Below are 21862 nucleotides of genomic sequence, written 5' to 3' on the forward strand. Positions count from 1 at the left end.
CTGGGAAGTATGAACTGTTGAGATCAGTGGCGTCTTTGTCAGCTCATGCTATGTCTGCATTAGCAGAGCACTTGGCTGGGAAGCTAGCAAGCCGGGGGGGTTAGCCCCGTGATGAGAGCACACATGCTGGATTGTCTGTGGGAGACTGTCTCTGGGTGTGTACTAGAATGGTGCAAAAATGTGACCATTTTGAGATTTCATTATTTTACACACTTGAGCTGCGCAAACATAGTAAACATTTTTTGGAAAAGTTGGCACAAAATTTTGCACTACAAATGCTCAGCTTTTCTTTTGGGGTGATTTCGTACCCCTTCGACTCTGGTTTCACCATGAAATGCAACAAAACCAGCTATGTTCACACTGAAAGTATTCTGGCACTGAATTTGACTTTGGAATGGTTCATTTTCCCCCTGCAAAACCGGCTCATTTGCTTTGGAAAAGGGCCTTGCTCATGAGGGGGAAACCTCCTGCATTGCAGTGAATGTTTCTAAGCAAGCTGGCCAATCTTTTAGTTTGCAACAAAATGCACAAAAAAGGCCCTGCACACTCCTGATTTCCAGCATTTTGCTTTTGGTTGTTGTGACTATCTTATTTCTCATGCTCCTCTGGGTCAGAATTTTCAGGAGCTCAGTACGTTGGATGCTGAACTCTTGGGAAAATCTAGCAGTAAGTGTCACAGTGGGGAGTTGCTGGGGTCTGAGCCCCATTGCCAATGCTGATCCCTTGAAAATCTGGCCCTGAGCTCTTTTGAAAATTGGGCCTCTCGTATGTGCAGCATGTCAGTTTGTCTGCGTGAGCGCGCATGCCTGCATGAGGAGCACGTACGAACGTTTACTCCTGTGTTTCCATACTTGTAAGCCCATGGAGAAGGTATATATATCATATGTGTGCATGCCATTGGGGGTGGGGGGAGCTGTTTGTCTGTCCTGGAGCTGGGGTGTAATTTCCAGCTCATATGGTCACACTAGTTCTCATACCCACACCAGTTCTGATTGAAAGTAGCCATGTAGCCGCAACTGCACGGGCAGTGAGATGGGCTGGCTACCCATGTGCCATCCCATCTGAAACCTAGGTACATACTTGGGGCAGCTAATCCTAATGCTGCTATTTTTAGCATGCTAGCACAGGTATGTCTACCTGGGCTGGAAATTACCCCTCTGGCTCCACGGCTGAATGTACCCTGATTGTATGAAGAGCGTCACAATGGAGCTGACGTTAACTCAAGAGTTAAAGGCCCCGATGCAACAACGCTTCCTTCTGCGAAGCGCCTGTCTAGAGTTGGTATGGGAGAAAAGGATGGTTCAGGAAGGTGTGTTTCCTCTTAACATGATGGGGGATGGAGGAAGCACTCCCTTCTGCCGTTCCTTGGCCAGGTGGGGAAGGATGAAGGAGAAGAGTTCACTTGCAGGGATGGTCTTGTGGCTGGGACTCAGAAGACCTGGACAAGTCACTTAGGGCTAGATTTTGAAAACAGCTTGGTCCTCCGATATCCTGAGTTCTGTTTAAAATCTACTCTTAATGTCAACTTCCAACATTGCTCTTCTTGCTTCATCAGGATCTTGGCACGATCCCAGAGCTGTTTCTTCAGCCACAGAGCCCTAAAACCTTCCTCTTAGAGCAGCTGCCACAGGGGACCTCTTGCTTGTCACCTTTTGTGATCTCTTTGTCCCCATCTCCTCCTGATCTGTCTTAGGCATTTGTTTGTTGTATTTGAGCACCTGGGAATTGTTCATCTATTTATCCTGTGAATTAGGGCCGTGCTACTAGCCTCCTCTTACAGCTGGGGCACCAAGGCACGGAGACAGTAAATCATTTGTGAAGTCATGCAGGAGGCTTTTAGCAGAGGAGGGAATTGAACCCATGTCTCTGGCTAGCACCCTGACCACTGGGCCACCCTTCCTCCTTATGCTGCATTCTGGGGATGAGTTAAACCCAACTGCCGCCTTTTGCTGCAGCTGTTCCCGAACCTCCTCTTCAGTCTTGCAGCCAGGGGTCCCTCTCTGGTAGCTCGAATGTCTTTATGTCCTAGAGTGACCTTCAGAAAATGGCTACGTCTCCCCAAAAAGGAGGAGCCAGTTGACTTTGACTGACAGTCGAAGACTCCTATCTGGACGGGAAGGTGGGACTGCCATTCTACCTTCTGTTCCAGGTGGGGCCTCTTGAAGGGGACTCCACAGGGCTGCTGCCTGCCAGCTTGGGGCATTACACCATAAATCACGACGCCCCTGCCACCCTGCAGTGCTTCCCACAGGAAAGTCCCAGATCCTTGCATGTAATAAATGCTCCTGCGATGAGGAGGAGACGCAAGGAGACCAGCTGGCACAGGCTGGCGCTCACAGCATCTGACACATAGCAGAGTGATGGGGGACATATGCTGGCTGAGTGGCAGACATGGGGGTGGGGAAGAGAAAGCGCCTGGCTGATGATCACACTCTGCTTTTTTATTTGGAAATATCGGGGGGCTGGGGACACCACACCCACACAGCCTAGAATTTTCAAACTCGCTTAGCATCCACAGTTGAGGCCAGATTCCCCAAGGAGCCCGGTGGGTTGCGTGCTGAGCTGTCGTGAAAATCTGGCCATTTATTATGTGTCTAAAGGGGAGCTGGGCCCTTGGAAATCTGGCCCTGGCCTCTGTAAAACTCAGCCCGGAGTGGGTAAAGAATTCTGAGTGTGTTGTGCTCTTGTAGCACCTGTCCGAGCTCTGTCTGTCATGGCGTTTGCACACAATGAATTAATTCTCACAAGCCTTGTGGGGGGAAACAATCACCCCCATTTTCCAGATCAAGGTTGTTGGCTGTTCCCAGGCAAGCCACCAGCAGAGCTGGGAATGGAACCCAGGAATCCTGACTCTCAGAGCTGTCCGTTCTAGGCCACGCGTCCCTCCCAGAAAGGTTGAGGTCTAAAGAGACGGTGTGGTCTCTGAGTTACTACAGAAAGTTCTTTCCCGGGTGTCTGGCTGGTGGGTCTTGCCCACGTGTTCAAGGACTAACTGATCACCATACTTGGAGTGGGGAAGGAATTTCCCCCAGGTCAGATAGGCAGAGAACTTGGGGAGGGTTTTCCCCTTCCTCTGCAGCATGGGGCTTGAGTCACTTGTAGGTTTAAACTAGTGTAAATGGCGGATTCTCTTTAACTTGACATCTTTAAATCATGATTTGAGGACTTCAGTAACTCAGCCAGAGGTCAGGGGTCTAGTACAGAAGCAGGTGGGTGAAGGTCTGTGACCTGCGACGTGCAGGAGGTCAGACTAGATGATCGCAATGGTCCCTTCTGGCCTTAAAGTCCATGAGACTGTTGGAGAGAGACCTTAGCAACCAAGGCAGTAGACTGTAAGGGGCGGCCGTTTGCTCTCTGTTTGGACAGCGCCTAGCACATTGGGATACCTGATACTGGTTGGGCCATGAGGGCCTTGCTGGCTTATCATAGTAAATAATAACAGTCTGCCCCAGAACAGGCGCTACGATCCATGCTGGCTGGATCCATCCTACCTAGTCTATCTAGGCTCTTCTCTGTCATATCTGAGCGCCCTGCTCACACCTGTTCCTAGGGAGGGGTCGTGCTCCTGGGCAGTGACCTTTGGGGTATAATGCTCAATGCTTCGTCCAGCTCAGAAAGGGGGTGGCTCCATCTTAGAATATGTCCGAGAGTCCCGTCTCTCCTAGGTACTTATAACATCTGAGCACATCACAATCTCCAAATGTATTTACCCTCCCAATCCCCCTCGGGGGGTGGGGGGGACAGGGCAGGACTATTCTCTCCATTGTACAGATGGGAAACTGAGACTTGGGCAACTTCACATGGCGAGTCGGGGCTCTCTGACGTCCCAGGCCAGCGCCCTAACCGCTCTCCTTCCTCTCAGCTCCCTGAACCGCCCCACCCCCCTTCCCCCCCCCAGAGGAGTGAAGGGGGGCAGTGATTCGGGGGCGCCTGGGTGCACAGGGAAGCTGTTACATAAGGACAGTGGGGAGGAACTGCTCTGTGCTGCCACCTAGTGGAGGCTGTGGCCCTAGCAGCCCTTTGGCCCCGGCTAATAATAGGCAGAGGCAGAGGGGAAATGCTTTTATCTGCCTCTGTTTCCCCTCCCAGAGCCCGACCTGGAAGACTGCAGTTTTGGCTGCCGAGGGACCTCCCCGCAGGAAAGCCTGTCCTCCATGTGAGTGCCTTTCACCTGTCCTCCGACACTGGGAGTGGGGGGGCGCCACCTGGGTGTAGGGTGAGCTATAGGCAATACCAGTGGGTGAGGAGAAACTGAGGAACACGGTGAGGGGAAGGGAGGCAGCCGCTTCCCAGTCTGGAGCGGAAGTGGGGAGGGCTAGGAAGGAGTGGAGCAGTGCAGAGACATCCCCTCCCAGTGTGGGGCAGAAGGGCTTGGGAAGGGGGATGTGAGAGGGGCAGAGACCAACCCTCCCAGCGCGGGGCTAGTAAGAGGGATGCAGAGACAGTCACTTCCAGTGCAGGGCAGGGGAGAGGGGCTTGGGTGGGGAGGGAGGTGCAGAGGCAGGCTTTCCCAGTGTGGGGCAGAGGGTCTCCGGGTTGGGGGGAGGTGCAGAGACAGCCCCTCCCAGTGTGGACTAGAGAGGGGTGAAGGATCCGAGTCCATCTTCTGACAGCCCTTCTCCCGGGGCCACTCCCCAGGTCCCCCATCAGCAGCCTCCCCACCCTCTTCGACCAGACTGTGTCCTGTAGCAGCAGTGGGCAGCTGGAGAACGTCCCGCAGGCCACCCCCAACATCGAGCAGCTCCTGGAGAAGCAAGGCAACGGGGAAGCCGGCGTAAATAGTGAGCCGGGAGGGGAGAGGGCTGGGGGACCCCTATGGGGCTGGGTCCCCCAGGGACCTGCCACCAGCTTCATAGCCAGCTGTGCCTGGCACAGGGGTGGGCTTCTTCCCCTCTGTTTGGGGGTAAGAGTGGGGGAGCCCGCAGACAGGGGTCTCGGCAGGGTGGGTAGAGAGGTGCTGAGACGGCCCCTCCTGGTATGGGGCAGGGGCTGGGGAGTGAGGAGTGCAGATACAGCCCCTCCCAGGGTGGGGAGGGGAGCTCCGTGCTAACCCGTGCCGAAGTGGAAAGGACAGGGGGGACTGGTACGCCCCTGTCCCTGCACAGTAGATGCTCTAACTGTGTCACCCCCGCGTGCCCCCTCTTCTCCTTCCTACCCCTCCTCCCTTCCCTTCCCTCTTCCACTGCGCCCCTCCTCTCTCTGCCCCCCCACCCCGTCCCCCTTCCCCCCTTTCGTTTCCCGCAGTTGTAGAAATGCTCAAGGCCCTGCACTCCCTGCAGAAGGAGAACCAGCGGCTGCAGGAGCAGATCATGACCCTGACGGCTAAGAAGGAGCGGCTGCAGCTCCTCAACGTCCAGCTCTCTGTCCCCTTCCCAGTGGTGACCACCAGCAACGGCCCTTCCAGCCACGCCCAGTACATCCTGCCTGCCAATGGTGAGGGGCCGCCTCGCCCTGGCGACGGGGGGGAGACCCCTGCGCCCATTTGTAACGGTCCCGCCACCCCAGGAGCCTGCCACACAGGGGCTCGCTGGGCCAGGGGGAGGAGGTTTGAGGGATTTTTATCATGGTGCAGAAAACCATGCCGGGTCCAGCCACTGGCTGCACTTGCTGTCCCTCTGTGTCACCATGGTGATGCTGGGCTCCACCCCGACTCCCTCTTCTCTCCTGCAGTGTGCAACAGCGACTCCCTGAGCATCAACAAGAGCTCCCCCTGCAAGAACAGCTTTGGGATGGAGAACTCCCTCTCCACCTCCTCCGAGGTACTGTGGCCGCCGAGACCCTGCAGTGGGGCCCCGGGACTCCCCCATACGGTATCGCTGCTCCCCAGCTGCAGCACACAGCGGTGGCCAGACCCCCTAGACTGAACGGGAGGGTCCGGCAGGGTGAAACCAGCCCCTACCTGCCGCCCTGGGTGTTCTGTGATCTAAGGGGCTGGCTTTCTGCAGATGGAGTCAGGGAAATCGAGGCCAGGACTGGCAACAGGGGGCTCCTTAAGCTTTGCTGGCTCATCTCCGGGGCGCATCCACCCCCACCCAGGGCGTGGAGGGCCGTGGTGGTGGGTGTGTGCTAGGTGCTGTACAAAAGGGAAGTGAGAATGCTGGCGATTTACTCTGCGTCCCTAGAGACTGGGCATTTGGGTGTCAGCTTCCAGCCAGGCATGTGAGAGCCCGGCAGCCTCACCCCACATGCAGCATTCCTGCCCCTGGCTGGGCACGCATCCCAGCTGCAGGGCGGGGGGCTGAGCGGCCAAATCACAGCACCCGAGGTTCAGTTCTCACCCTCTCTCTGTTTCTCTGCTTCTCCCTCCCAGGATCCACACTCGGGCTGCCCCAGCAGAAGCAGCTCGTCCCTCTCCTTCCACAGCACCCCTCCTCCCCTGCCGCTGCTGCAGCAGAGCCCCACCTCGCTGCCGCTTTCCGGGGTGCAGCAGCAGGTCAACGGCCTGGCCAGGGTGACGGCCGGCTCGCTGGGGGGAAGTGCGGCAGCCAGTCACGGCCTGCCCACGGGGCCCGGGGTGGATGGCCTGCTGGGGAACCTGGCGGGAGGTCAGCAGGTGCCCCTCAATGGGATGCTGGGGAATCTGAACGGAGCTCCGGCCACCCAGCCGCAGAACCCTCTGACGCAGGCGAGCGGGCCGCCCGCCCTGCAGCTCTCCACCAGCCTGAGCAGGTGAGAGGGGCCCCCCAGGTATCCGGAGGGATAGCTGCACAGTCATCCCTGCATCTCCGACCCCCCCTCCCCCGGCACAGCCGCTGTCTCCCTGTGGGGCTACGACCCCCGGCCCTTCATTTCCTCTTTCCTCCAGAACTCCAACCTTGTGTCAGGCTAGTTCTCTCTGTGCAAACGAACACAGGCATGCTCCCAAAATTAGGCACGGCCACGGCAAACTAAACATGTACATCCCAGACCACACAAACCCCTATATGTGCATGAACTCCCCAAAGCATGCCCCAAGCAAGATGTGACAATGCATCCCAGCACTAGTATGACAGTTATTGCTTGTGTGAGGCACTGTGCTTAATGACATGTGTGCACCTAGTGAGAGAGACAGTCCCTGCCCTGAAGAACTTGCAATAGACACAGACTAAGGGGGGGAGGGGAAACTGAGGCACAGAGCAGGCAGGTGACTTGCCCAAGGTCACACAAGTGGTCAGTGGCAGAGCTAGCATCCTGCCCACTGGACCGCACTGTCTCCCATAGAGGCAGCTGAGTTTGACCCGTAAGGGAAGCTCAGCTCAAATGACTTCAGCCGTGTATCCTTACTGAGGAGCCTGGCTCATAGTCTGTGGCAGGGCTTCCCCTTTGAGACTGCTGCTCTCCTCGGGGCTGGCCTTGAGCGGAAATACCCCTGCGGGGCAGCAGGCTATGCTAACGGCCGGTCTTCCCTGCAGCGTGCCAGGCCTGGGCCCCCTGACGGAGCAGCAGCGGCATGTTCTGCACCAGCATGAACACCAGCTGCAGCAGCTGCAGCAGCTGCTAACATCCCAGCCGCTTAATCCGGTAAGTGTCCCTGTGCCGGGTCTCTGCCCCCTCCAGCAAGGGCCTGGCCTGAAGTTTGGACTGGGGAAGATTTAGTCCAGTGAAGAGAGACTGACCAAGACCTGATGCATCTGTCGCTATGTTTGCTAAATATCTCGTCTACGTGCACAAGTTGCACCAGTTTAACTGTGGGCTTCTCTACCCGTGTCCTTAAACTGGGACCAACGCTGCAGAGATCGGCCCTAAAATTAGTTCTTAAACCAGTGCAGCCCCTGTGTGGACACGCTCATTTTGGCTTACTTTTGGGTTAGTTTAAACTGATTTCCAGTCGCACACAAAGTTCCACCGCTTTCAGTCACTCGGCTTACATTCACACCTTAGTTAAACCGGAGCCAGTTAGGCAATGTTTGTGTAACGCACACACCTCCTGGGTGTGGTGCTCTGTCCCCTCCAGTGGCACCGAGACCACATAGAGATTAATGAGTCTGCTACAGCCTTAGCTAAGGGCCACGTGGCTTTTAGCTCATGCAGTAGAGGCTCATGCACTAAGCTTCAGAGGTCCCAGGTTCGATCCCGCCTGCTGATGACCAGGGTCTGTCGGTGTTACATTTGCCCTGCAGTCTGAGGTCTGGTTGCCACTCGGGTAGGCAGACCCACACAAGCACGGTTGAAAATAGCAGTGTAGACGCGGCTGTGTGGATTTCAGCGGATGTTGTGGAAACCAGACCAGAATCCAGGATGCGTGCTTACATTGCTAGCCTGTGTCACCACGTCTACACTGCTATTTGGAGCAGTGACAATCACTCAGGTACAGGTCGCTCGAGTATGTCTACCTATGCTGCAGTCACGGCTCGGATTGCAGTGTAGATGTGCCCTCTGTGTGCTGATCAGGCCCCAGGGAGCCGTCAGCAGGAACATGAGGCATCCATGTGCTGTGAACGGAAAAGCAACGCAGCTCACGCAGACTTGGCATTTGGTAGGTGGGCAGAACCAGTGCAATTTACACGCCAAACCTGGAAAGTTGGTGAAGCGGGAAAAGCAGTGCCTAACAAGGGCCTGATTCTCCTCTCACTTAAACAAGTTGAAGTCCACTGACTTCTCTGGGGAATTGCTCTGATCTACACTGGTGTAAATGAGATCTGGCCTTGTTGGGGAGAGAGGGGAGACTGTTTATCTTACAATCTTGTCTCATTTGCTTTGCCGTGCATTGCATCAATTTGGCATCCAGGGGTGTTCAAAAAGGAGCATGAATTGTATGGCCTCCCTATTTTCACTTGTTTCTCTGGCCAGCTGGTGTGTAACTTACAGCCTCGTTCAGGTCAATGCTGAGCTGGGCCCCACATTTCACTGGCACTCATATAAACAACAAACAAACCTATCCTCGTGTGCTGGAAATAATTGATCTGGTTCCTATTTCATGTACTCATGAAACTTCAGTAGAGTTAATCCTGGGTTAAACCAGTGTAACAATCATGCTCCGTGAGTGTGTAAATATCTTGGGCCAGATCACCAGTTGGTGTAAATCAGCATAATTCCATTTAAGTCAATGGAGCTATGCAGCTTTACATCAACCTAGAATCTCACCCATTAGGTGTCAGTCTTACATTATACACGCAGGTTTCCAGGTTAAACTATTTATAATCAGAACAGTATTTTTCAAGGGGATTCTCTTCTACAGTAGCTGACGTCACCATGTTATCCCCTTGCTCCCTTTGTGTGTGGGAACGAGTAGTTAGCTCCACGGGTGTATTCTGCTGGTCAGTGGTTTCCATGGAAGCTAAAGTGGTTTAATTTGATTGGAGCACATCTCTGCCAGCTCCAGGTCCCTTCCATCCTCCCAGGATTCAACTCACCTGGAGTAATTAATTCCACCAGAGGGGATTAAATATAACAAGGTCGGTTTCGGCAGAGGGAGGGGAATTGAAAGCCAGTCTGAGAATTCATAGCAATTAATTCGACAAGCTGCTGGACATCAGATTAAATACTGCAGATAGATTGAAAGGGGGCTGGATACATTTGTGGGCCAACATGTTTGTAGGGATCCTAAAATAGGGGTCATCCAATCTCATGCTTCAGGTTGCCTGGTGATGACTGAAGAGGTCAGGAAGGATGCCAAGCACACTGCAACCCCAGGACCATATCTACTCTAGGAAAATGGATTATGTTAGAAAACATGATCACGAACACAAGATGTTAAACACGACTTAGCCACCCAGTGTGGACAGGGATATGTTGTGCTTAAAAATGTGCCAGCTGGTTGTGATTAACCTAGTGGGTACAACATAACACTGCAAGACTAGGGAGGAGCCATGGGATAAGAGCTGAGAGGGGCAGAGGGGCATGCTGTGTTAGTGAATCAGGTGTGAGTCTGTTTCTCTGCATCCATGCAGGTCCATGCATGCAAAGCCTCCCACGAGCTCTGTCCCCTTATCCAGCCTGACTCTCTCTCCCCGTCTCCAGGAGCAGCAGGCCTTGGTGTTCCAGATGATGCAGCAAATCCAGCAGAAGAGGGAGCTGCAGCGGCTTCAGATGACGGGCACCTCCCAGCTGCCCATGACCAATCTGCTGACGGCCACCTCCACGCCCCTCCTCCACTCGAGCGCCACCGCCCTGATGACCTCCGCCGCCCCGCCCCCTCCCAGCGGCAGCTCCCTCCTGGCGTCCATGTCCCCCCAGCAGCTCAATCCCGGCAACAGCCTGATGGGGACCCCGACAGCCCCGCCCTTGAGTGCTCCGGGGAATAGTTTGATGGCTTCAGGGGCGGGAGTCCCACCGGTCCTTTCCACACAAACCAACCCCTTCCTCAACCTGCAGGCGGACAGCAGTGCCCAGAAAGGAACGGTGCGTAAATTAGGAGTATTACGGTAACGCCCAGCTGAAATCAAGGCCCCCCTGTGCTAGGCTCTGTACAGGTGTGTAGTAAGAGACAAGTCCCTGCCCCAATGAGCTTGCAATCTAAATAGGGGAAACTGAGGCAGAGAGAGAGGCAGCGCCTTGCCCAGGATTAGAGAACGCATCCGTGGCAGAGTGTGCCCTACCCACGAGACTAGGCTGCCTCTGGCTCATCTGCCTCCCTCATTAGCCAGCCAGGTGGGCCTGATCCTACCTCCACTGACATCAGTGGGGTCAAGACAGGGCGCTGGGGTGAGCAAAGTGCACCCACAGATGCCCACCCATGCACATGCCAGGCCAGCTGCAGAAGCAGGCATGGCAGCGCCCGGATCTGCTCATGACTAAGGCTGCGAGTCTGTCATGGAAGTCACGGATTCAGTGACTTTCTGTGACATCTGCGACTTCTGCACCAGCACCAGTTTGGGTGTGTGGGAGGGGGCTCAGGGCTAGGGGCAGGGGGTTGGGGTTGGGGGGGCACTTACCTCGGGGTGCGGTGCTCCCTGGCTCCCACTGGCATGGCCCTGCAGCTCCTCACATGCACAGCCGGGTCGGGAGCCCCTGCCAGCCCCGCCAACCCTCCCCCTCCCAGCACCAGGGGGGTCCTGGGCCACCTCCTCCAGCACCCGCGGTGCTCCCCCGACTAACCCCCCAGAGCACCCACGGGGGCCCCCCCCCAAGTTTTTGTTAAGGGTATATAGTAAAAGTCATCAACAGGTCACAGGCCGTGAATTTTTGTTTACTGCCCATGACCTGTCCACAACTTTTACTAAAAATACCTGTGACTAAAACGTAGCCTTATTTATGACATCTCGAAGGGGCAACGCCCCTCCCCAGGCAGAGGTGGATGATGATTTTGTGGGGCCCTGGGCCAGAGCAAGTGGGGGCCCCGCCCCACGCCTTCCGCCTGAAGTCCCCCCCTACCCCCCCAGTCATTCCTGCTAGGGGGCAGGGCGTGAGGGCTTGCCCTCCTCCGCCTGCCCGGGAGGAGCGGATCAGGGTGCAGGGTCACCCAATTGGCTGGGGCCCCTGGGCACGGGTCCCATTAGCCTCTGGGCACGGGCCCCATTGGCCCAGTGGCTAATTTGCCTCTGTTCCCAGGCTCTGAGCTTATTGGCTTCACATGGTAAAGTACAAGGGGGATTGCTTTCTTGACCGGCAGGACTCAAGAGGGGATACACACGCAGTCAGGGGCACAGAGAAAGCAGGAGGGTATTGGCTGCTGTCAGTGTCAGGACCCCAGATTTGAGAGGCCAGAATGATGTGGACTGCTATGACAAAGCCCCATCAAACTCGCCATCTCTTGCCCTGTAGACAGGGCCTAGAAGGCCCAGCCCGGTGAAGCTCTGGGGAGCAAATGCCAGAGTCAAGGAGTCTGTTGAAACTGGGAGCAGGGAGGTCTCCAAATCGAGTGTCCCTGCTGATCTCAGCCTCGGGGGGAAGCGGACAGTCCTCATTCAGGCTGCTTGCCCCAGCAGGGGCAGGCCGGCCACGTGGCAGGGCTTTCTCGTTTCTACTCACTTGCGGGTTGCTGCCTGTCTGATGACTCTCTTCTCTGCGTCTTTTTTTAAAGATCATGAGTGAAAAGGGAGCTGCTGTCACCCAGGACAAGGGCTAACCTCCCCACCCAGACCAGCGGCCAGCTCCTCTCTGCTACAGGAACGTGGCTCTCCGTGGTCACAGATTTGGATACTTTAGAGCAATGAGCACAAGGCTTCTGAGAAGGTCTTCCCGGCCATGGGAAGTGCCAGGTGGTGCTTTAGAAGACAACGTGTCTCCGGCCAAGACCTGGTATCGTGTGCCCTTCTGAGAGGAGAGATGGGGCACGGGGAGGTCTCTGCCGGTTTGATCCATGGCACACTTGCACGAAGCGAAGTTACATTTCCCCTTGCTAAGCAGAGGGTGAGAGTTTGCCTGTGCTCTGACACCTTCCGGCCTCTTCTCCAGTGCGTGTGTGTGTATGAGTGTGCACATGTGTGAGGCCTCCGGGATGGGGCCCTAACCCAAGACCACAGAGTATCCTAGGCCAAGGCTATGGTTGAAGGGTCATCTCTGCTTGTTTTCTGCACAGCATTCAGACAGCTTGCAGCACCCTCCGGCGGGATGCCAGATATGGCTCGTCTGGAAAAGTGGGGCAGGGCCATGGGTGGGAGGGGGGGAAGTCAAGATTCTGTTCCATCACATGGGGAAAATAAGAGGAATATGAGCTGTGAAAACCCTGCCAAAAACCTACAGCAAGGACTTCCTTCCTACCTGTCGCCTTGTGACCCCTCAAGGAGATGATCTGCCGTTGGGAACCACCACGCATGGCCACCCCACCAGATCCAAATCCAGCTTGGGAAGACATGGATGGCAGAGCTGTGGAAGGGGATTGGGCATCAGGGGTGAATGCCACCTTCTTCTTACCCCAGCCGCTGTGGTGAGTTACTCTGCTGAAGATTAACCTTAAAGACACTACTGGGACCTCTACGCCAGCAGCAGGGCAGACGCCGGTTGGTCAGCTGGGTGCTGTCCCTTCCACGTGAGAAGCACACTCCTCCCTCTCGCACTCTCCGTTGTTCTCTCCTTCCAAGATCTGCAAGCCCAGCATTACCACTTGACAAGGGCTAACGCCAGTACCGCCAACTGTCTGCCCCGCCGCAGGGAGTGTGTTATAACCAGGCCGTCTTTTCACGGGGCTAAAATGGCACCAAGGAGACAGAGGGAGGGAGGGTCTGAAATCTCTTACTTTTGCTTCCTTACCCACCTCCCGAATGTGGCTAGTCTGGCAGAGAACTTTCTCCCCCGTCGCTGGCACTAGATAGCCCAAGCCCTGGAAATGCAGCCAGTCTTCCCAGCCTAGGGCATTGGATAACCTCATTGCTTCACACTGTCTGGTGTTAACTCCACCTTGAGACCTGGTCCCTGCTTCCTCTAAGGTTGGACAATGCAGGGTTGTTGTTTTTTGAAGGACAGTTTGGGGAGGGGGAATCGGCGTCAAACGTTTGAATTCCCCCTCCGGTGGTTAAATCCGGATCTCTCGGGGAGGCGGGGGGGTCAAGACTCCAGCGACTGGAAATACTGAGGGTCTTAAAAAAGTTTTCAGACCTTACCGAATACAAATGATTCTCAGCACACCCCCACCGCCTTGTCTGGTTTGCACTATTCAAATTTGTCAGTGGTGGGTCTGTGCTGATATCAGTGGAAAAGCTCATCACCATTCGACTCCATCTATTAAGCCCATTACACATTTGTTCTTTGATGGGATTTTAAAGATCGTTGCCCCAGTGGTTGAGCAGAACTAACAGCAGAGAGCGCCCCGCCAGGGGTCTTGCTTTCTGTTCTGTGAACCGGGCAGAACAATGCTCTCTGTTCGGAAAGCTATTGTTTTGGGTTTTTTTAAGCTATTGTTTAAAAACAAGAAGAAGCTACTGGAAAGATGGAGATGGCAGCTATAAAAGTGAAAATGGGGGAAAAAGGTTTTGCTCTCGTCCTTATGGTCTCTGCAATACCAATAGGAGAGGCTGCAAAATGCGATTCGAGTGAATGTTCCTTCTCTCCCCAGCCACCTCCCCAGTGAGTTAAGAATCAAGATGTGCCAAACTTCCATCAGCCTGGCACATGTCACAGACTGGGACGTTGAATTCCGTTTTCCTCTCGCCTGACGGTGTTTTTTGTTTGCCCCTAACCCTGAGTTGCACGATTCTGAGCCTGCACTTTTTGATGCGTAATTTTTTTCCCCTCTGCAAGCGGGGGGCTCCCTCCTGCAAGCACTCCCCCGAGTGGAACAGTGATACAGGGTGCCATGTTTCCACATGCAAATTGGCTGGTCTGATGCCGACCTGGCGTGCGCGTGTGAGGATCCGAGAGGGCCTGTGGGATTCCATCCATGAAAAGCTGCACGAGCAGAATTGCAATTTCAGAGGGTGGCTGCGCTAAAAGCTGGCCCCGAAATATTCTGCCAGCAGCTGTCTTGGGTTGGTTTGTTCCTTTACTGTAGAGCTCCAGATCCGGGTTGCCATCTACGCCCCTGTTAGGACAACAATCCATTAACACAGTGGGGGGGAGCATTTCACTTCCTGGCCCCTTTTTCATTCCAGCCAGTTCGACTCACAATGCAACGAGTTCATTCTCCACGACAAATGACAGCGAATCCAAGGAGTCTGTTTCCCAACCAGCGTCTCCACTGGTGTTGGTTCCATTCAAGGCCTGGTTCGGTGGATTCCTAGGTACCCCTGTGTGTATTTGACACATATTTATTTGTTGACATACCAAGACTCTTAGCTCTAAGGCAGCTTCGTAGATCAGACGGGAAAAGTTGAGGATAAGAGGAAGGAAGAGACAGATAGCACTTAAAGAAAAGATTTCTCTGGCTTCTTCCAAAAGCACCTGGTCCCTTTAAAGTATGCTCCTTGCCCAGTCCTGTCAGGAGATTAGGATGAGTTAAGGGGCCACTTTTAGAAGGTTGACATTAAACTTTGTCTCTGTGTTAAAAAAGAGGAAGAGGAGAAAAAAATATAAAAGCTAAAGATTATCTGTTTCGGTTGCACTGGGGTACACAGTTCTTTACCCGTTTTAATGCTAATGTCACATTTAGTATGTTGCATGTGTCTTTTTTTTTTATTAAATAAAAGAGAAAAAATGTGTATATTTTTGGCAATTTAAGGTAATGTAGCTAAGATATATTTTTTTCACGCTGCTTGACTGTTCTTTATTATAATAAATAATATTAATATTCATATTGAAGACCTTTTTGATACATTTAGGGTTTCAGATTTTAACTAAGGAAGTGGGTTGTGTGTTGGATAAAAATATCTTAGTTTCCGTTAAAGCTACCGACAGTGTCTGAATCATCCGTGTAAAGGGGAAGGATGTTGCTCCTAATTTATTTTAAGGTTCCATGTCTATAGATGTTTTAATAAATGGGTTAATCAATTGTTAAGGGTTTTTTTAGAGTCCGGTGAGTTAATAGGTTGCTTCTGACCATCTGTAGCACCTTCTACTAATGTGTTTATAACCCTCTCTAAGACATACTATTCATCCTTCTCACACCGCTTACGAACTGTTGATAAATGAAACCTTACTATAAAGTATGACCAAAAAGCTAAGGATGAATTTTTCAAGTGACGAATGGGGTCTTTGGGGACGTGATCCAAAGCCTGTTGAAATCAGGGGGAGTCTTTTGCATTGATTTACAATGTGTCTTAGAGCCCTACTTAAAGAAAGCTCTAGGCATATGCTTAAGTCGATCCCTCTGCAGGATGGCACCTGGACACATTCTTAACTTCAAGCAGAGATGTTGAAGTCCCGTTGACTACAATGGGACTTGAACACCTGCTTAAGTGCTGTCCTGAATATGGGACGTTTCTGGGAGCAAGGCCTTTATCGGGGCTAGCTGGGTGCTGAGCTCTGAGCTGCCTTGGGTCTGGTTTTCACAGGCACTCTGCACCCATGCAGCTCCAAGTGAAGTGATGGGGAGCTGTGGCTTCTTGGCATCCTCGGGAGAATCGGATCTGAGGTGTCTTAACCTTGTGAGCCCCAAAATGGAAGTACCCAAAATTAGTATGCATTCTTGGGAAAGCTTCGGCCTACTTAACTGATGAGGGGTGAGGGGAAGAGCATTGTCCCCTAGCAGCTTAGTCATGTGGTCCTGAGATTGTGGGCTTAACCTGACACCTGGCTGGGGAGGGAGACAGCCTGAGCTCTGACCCAATCAAGGGCACCGGAACCTATGGGGGGGGGCAAATCAAAGTGCCCCCTCCCTCTCCACAGCTGGCTGCTCCCACAGTGAGACAGCTGCCTTCCCTTCTGATGCCACAGCAGCCCCTGGTGGGCAAAAGGTGTAACTGTGCAGCGCCTCCCCAGCAGAATCTATTATTCTGCGGGGGGCGGGGGAATCTGTGGGGGACATGAATTCTGCGCTTACGTTTCTTTTGTTAAAAAGTGGGGGGCATGGCCCCCTTCCGGGTCCAATGCTGGTGGACCCAGTCCCCACAGAAGAAAGAGCAATATCTACCTGGGCTTGAGATGTCTTTGTAACCAGATGGGATGGGCCTGAAACCAAACTCTTGTTGCCATCTCTGGCCCTTATGCCTGGTTTTCCAAAGGGGTCCACTTCCAATTAGGCAGTGAAACAAATGGCCCTATTGTTCCAAAGAGCCCTGCACGCCAGGTGCTGCACTCTCTTGAGCTCTGGCTGCTTATTTAGGTGCCTCTGAAAGGGTTGGTTGTCTTAGGAAATCTGGTGCTGAGGGTGGGGGCTGAGCCCATGCGTATCCAGCCCTGTGTCTGAACAGGACAAACCTCCGGACTTAGACACACTCCAGTGGGAGGATAGTTTGGACCCAAACGCTTGTGGTCTCCACACCGTTCATCCTTCCCTGGTACTAATCTGGTGCCTAAATACCCTAGAGGATCTGGGCCAAAGGACTTGCCCAAGGATTCACAGAGCGTATGTGAGAGCAGGGAACTGGACCTTGTTTTCCTAAGTCCTAGCCACTATGTCATCTGTCCTCTTATCCCCAGAGTTTTCCTACTTTCTTCTTTTGCACACCCACACCCATCCTCTATCACCACTTTTCATGCTCACCCATCGAATCCACCATCTTAACTCCGAATGTGTTTTGCCATAAAGCTTTATCCACACACAGAACTGGGCGCCCGATCTACACTGCAAAGTTAGGCTGGCCAAACTACATCAGTCAGGGCTGTGAAAAATGTCACGCCCTTTTTGACGTAGTTAAGCCGACCTAAGCCCCAGTGTAGACACCTCTAGGTCAATGGAAGAATTCTTCCATCGACCTATCTCCCCCACTGGTGGGCTTATGACAGTGATGGAAGAGCACCTTCCATTGATGTGGTGAGTGTCTAGACTTCAGGGAAGCAACTGTGCCACAGTGGTGTTTCTCGTGTAGACATATTCTGATTTTTAAACTGATTTAGTTAAACTGGTGCCAAATGCTGTGTGGACACTCTTATTTCAGTTTAAATTAGGAGTAGGCCTACTTTAGACACAAAGTTGGACCAATTTAACTGATCTTATACCGATGTTGTAAAACGGGTGTCTTTTTGTTTGTGAAAAGAAAAGGAGTACTAAGGTGCCACAAGTCCTCCTTTTCTTTTTGCGAATACAGACTAACACGACTGCTACTCTGAAACCTTTTTGTTTGGGAACACTCTTACAGGAGTTCACACCTGTCTTACATCTATTTAGCTTGCACATGTAAATTTACAGAGGCAAGGTCAACCCATACAACCAGTTTTAAAGCAATATGAGGGCATCCATGAGGGTTCTTGCTCCAGTTTAACTAATTCAGCTGTCTGTAGCCAAGGCCTCGGAAATGGATAGCTTGTTTCTCCTGGGATTGTTCCTCCCAGATTTTCCCTTCCCATTTTGTTCTGGGCAGGGGTAAGTTAATGAACAAAAATATTTTGTGCTTGAAATTCGTTCCAAGAGGTTCCTGAGCTGTGAAACAGAGTTTTGGTTCAAGTCCATCTAAAATGGATCCCACAGGGAAGTCCGTGAGCTGCATTTGCAACATTGGTTTCCCATCTCCACCAATTGCAATAGACTGTGAGGGCACAAACACCGGGTCACAACTGGGGAAGAAAAATTCCTGGCAATTCTTTCCCCTCAACTATTTTTAAATGTGAAATTTTGTCAGACTTTGAAACAATTTTAACCAGCTTTATTGTGGGTTGAAAAAAATGGGAGCAGAAAAATTTGCAATTTTTGTTTTAAATTTTGAAAATTCATAAATCTCAAGTCCTGGAACAAATGTTTGTTTCACATCTACAGTGGAATTTACAATGGAGTTAGTTAACATGTGAAAACACGACTGAAAATCAAAGTGTAGACCAACTCTAAGGCTCATAGACCAACTCTAAGGCCTGGGTTTGATCCCAGACATCTTGCAACAGTCTAGGCCCGTCTACATCACTAAGGAAATTCAGGCTGGTGTAATCTCCCTGGTGCAGTTACCACAGGACAAATCCCTAATGTAGATACATTTGCACTGACACAAAAGCAGGTTTACAGCCTCTGCAGCTTAATCTGATAATCTAACCAAGTAAACCGTGCCAGGGTATCTATGATGTGCTTTGCACTGCTGTAGCTACAGCTTCAAGCCTGGATGCCTTTATGGATTTTTTTTTTTTTTTTTTAGTCAAACACAAGTTATTCTGCTCAATACAGGGGTGAGTGGGTGAAATCCCATGTGCTGTGTATCTAGGTCAAACTAGATAATCCGATGGTCTCTTCTGGCTTTAAAATCTAGGAATTACTCTGGAGTTAATTTCTTTTTTAACGTCAACAAGGCCTTATTTGTACATCACATTGCATACTACAGTCCTATGTCCATCTGAATTTGAGACGCCAACCAGCTATATCTCCACAGCTGGCAAAAGCTCCAATTCAGGAAAACATATAAGGACATGCTTATCCATCCCTGTTCAGGAAAGCCCTTAAGTGTGTGCTGACCTTTGATTTCAGTGGGACTCAAACACATCCTTAAAATTAAGCACAAGCACATGGATCACTTGATCATTACCTGCTCTGTTCATTCCTGCTGAAGCACCTGGCATTGGCCACTGTTGGAAGACAGGACACTGGGCTAGATGGACCTTTAGTCTGACCCAGTGTGGCTGCTCTTATGTTCTTATGCTTCAAATTAAACCATACCTAGATATTTGTGTGATTTTTTTCCTAAAAAAGATTTTCATTTTAGGTCCAGAGTCATAGCCAGGAGCATGCTAAATTTCTTATAACATTTGTATGACTCCCATCAACCAGGCATACTCCATTTTCGCTTGGAGAACATTCAAGGGGATGACGCTCTTTTAAAAAAAAATCTTTCTACAGACAAAACCCCACTTCAGGTGCTAAACAGCAGTGGAAAGTCTTCGACAGAAAACTGCTCCTATTTACCCTTCCTCTGCTGTCAGTGATAAAGGAATTCAGTTGGCCTCATTTTCTCTCTGTTGTGTAATAAGCAGACAAGCGTGTCTTTGTATCATTAATGTATTTGTACAACCAGGAAATTGTTGCAGTCCTTGTTCTTTTAATAAAAGAGATCTTTCCAAAAAATAAAAAGTAGGACCCAAAAAAAGTGAGTTCTGTATTTTTTTTTTTTTCACTTAATTGTCGTTTCTGCCACAGCACGAACAGTCCAGGAATAATTATAGCATGGTGTCTTTCTTGTGGGATCTACATGCTATAAAGCATTCCTAGAGAAAGTCACGGCTACTCAGATGCAGCCAGCTCTAGAGTGGAGCACAGCAGCTGTTTAACAGCCCACAGCTACACTGCACAAAAGGTTGGTGACCTATCCAGTTGAAACTAAGGGGGAATTTTAGAGAGACAGAACATAGTTACCCAAAGTGGACTTTACCTAGGACATCAGGGTTAACACTTCTACATCTAACTGGAATTAGGGATTAATCGCTCTGTGGCTAGGTTATTCCAAAACTGCCAGCTGCAGGGTTTCTTGCATCTTGTTGGGATGCAGCTGGCCAGTTGGAAACAAGGTTACATGGACGATGGATTTGATCTGGCACAGCAATTCCTGCTTCTCTTGAGGAAAATGGCTTTGGGGGTCTGTAATAACCACAAGAGGTAGCTCCAGCAGCGTTACACTGCCTAAAACCGTGCAGGGCCCCGCTGGTTCGGTTCTGACGCCAGCCCTGATTCAGGAAAGCACGTACGCACATGCTTAATTCTCATGGACTTCAATGGGATTTAAACACATGCTTAAATGCTGTCCTGATGAGCGAGGTTTTCCTGAATCAGGTAAAAGTACTAACTACTAAAGGCCCAGGCCTGCTTCCCCTCCCCTCCCCCCCAGTGTTAGATGAGATCTCTAACCCCTCTCTTTGGGGCGAGCACTCTTGAGAGAGGCACGAGGATAACAGCAGAGTGAACAGAAGAGCAATGCCCTGACATGTTTTGTCATCTGATTCCTCTGGAAAATGGCACAGACTAAAGCCAGCAATCTCCCTGGCCCCTTCAGTGCTTAGCCATCTGCACAAGGTAAATCATCACAGCTGTCAAAAAGTTACATTTTCCCCAGGGTAAATGTTAAAAAACCCAAACAGAACACCCTTTGACACTTCAACTATTCATTTAAAGGGAAGTGGGTGAGTCATGGGTAGCAAAGAGGCTAAATTCACTCTTCAGCTTCGATGTTCCGGTTGGGGAAATCGGCAGAGCTCATGGAAAGCACAGTTGGAGGACATTAAAATGAAATCTTCTCATGGCTTATTAGGTCAGCAGAATCCCTTCATGTAACAACAGCCATGGAGTTCACTTGGCTATTGTATTTAGCAGATATAGCAGTAAAAAAAACCCAAAATGACTGCCAAAATTTAAAAAAGAAAGGGCTTTTCCGTTCCTGGCTCTGATGTAATCGGACATCAGTCTGATGAAGGGCTCCATTCCAAGATGAACGTTCCAGCCCTGATCCAACAAAGTCCTTAAGCACATTGCTTAACTTTCAGCTCTTGGTTAGACCGATGGAAGTCAATAACACAGTGTTCAAGGTCGTCCCACTAAGACTGCAGCAGAGCTAGGAAAAGAACCCAGGAGTCCTGACTCCCCATCCTATTATTTATTTATCTGTATTTATGTAGCTCCAAGGAGCCCTTATCACGGACCAGGCCCTCCCTGTGCTAGTCACAAACACAGGAGAAAAAGTTCCCCGCCTAAAGCGCTCACAATCTAACTATAAGAAGAGAGGTAACTGATGGAGACAGACAGGGGAGTCCACTTATGCTTTAACCAGACCAATGTGCGAACGCCATGTCAATCAGTTCAGAAGCAAAAGCCGGTCAAATTCAAATGAGAAATAAGGCATCCTTTATTTTTTTAACCGTGAAGATGATTAAACATTGGAACAAACTGCAGGGAAGTGGGCGGTTCTCCATCTTTTGATGGCCTCAGAGCAAAACTGGACACCGGTCTGGAAGATAGTCTTTACTCAGACAAGTTACTGCACCGGATCGAGGGGAAGTGGGTGACATTTCCATGGGTTGTGCTATACAAGAGGTCAGCCCAGTTGAGCCAGATGGTTCCTTCTGGCCTTAGAAGCTATGACAATACTCCAAGACTCAGAAGCCCATGAGAGCAGCCATACTGGGTCAGACCAAAGGTCCATCGAGTCCAGTCTCCTGTCTTCCAACAGTGGCCAGTGCCAGGTGCCCCAGAGGGAATGAACAGAACAGGTAAACATCCAGTGATCCATCCCCTGTCACCCATTCCCAGCTCCTGGCAAACAGTGGCTAGGGACACCATCCCTGCCCATGCTGGCTAATAGCCATTGATGGACCTATCCCCCATGAGCTTATCTAGTTCTTTTTTGAACCCTGTTATGGTCTTGGCCTTCACAGCATCCCCTGGCAAGGAGTTCCACACAACCTGAAGCCGACAGCTTTCAGAGTTGGGCCTCTGACCATCAGGCTCCTAACTTTATATTTAAGCCCCTACATAAAATGAAAATGCGGGGAGGGGCTATGTGTGGGG

General features: G+C 51.5%; 1 protein-coding gene across 6 annotated transcripts in view; it reads left to right on the plus strand.

The window, feature by feature from the left end:
• MLLT6 (MLLT6, PHD finger containing) overlaps positions 1-15289 on the plus strand; it is a 66418-nt gene extending 51129 nt beyond the window's left edge. For 3 of the 6 annotated variants that reach the window (XM_043536728.1, XM_037886766.2, XM_043536731.1), the window contains exons 13-20: positions 4090-4156; positions 4639-4781; positions 5245-5433; positions 5671-5759; positions 6311-6669; positions 7392-7500; positions 9940-10320; positions 11942-15289. In XM_043536728.1, the coding sequence (XP_043392663.1) occupies positions 4090-4156; positions 4639-4781; positions 5245-5433; positions 5671-5759; positions 6311-6669; positions 7392-7500; positions 9940-10320; positions 11942-11986 (1382 nt within the window). In that variant the 3' untranslated portion in view covers positions 11987-15289. The remainder of the gene's footprint in view (positions 1-4089; positions 4157-4638; positions 4782-5244; positions 5434-5670; positions 5760-6310; positions 6670-7391; positions 7501-9939; positions 10321-11941) is intronic. The other 3 variants (XM_043536729.1, XM_043536730.1, XM_043536732.1) reach the window with 1 other exon arrangement.
• The last annotated feature ends 6573 nt before the right edge of the window (positions 15290-21862 follow it).

This window comes from Chelonia mydas, chromosome 27 (genome assembly GCF_015237465.2).
Source record: "Chelonia mydas isolate rCheMyd1 chromosome 27, rCheMyd1.pri.v2, whole genome shotgun sequence".
Lineage (NCBI taxonomy): Eukaryota > Metazoa > Chordata > Testudines > Cheloniidae > Chelonia > Chelonia mydas.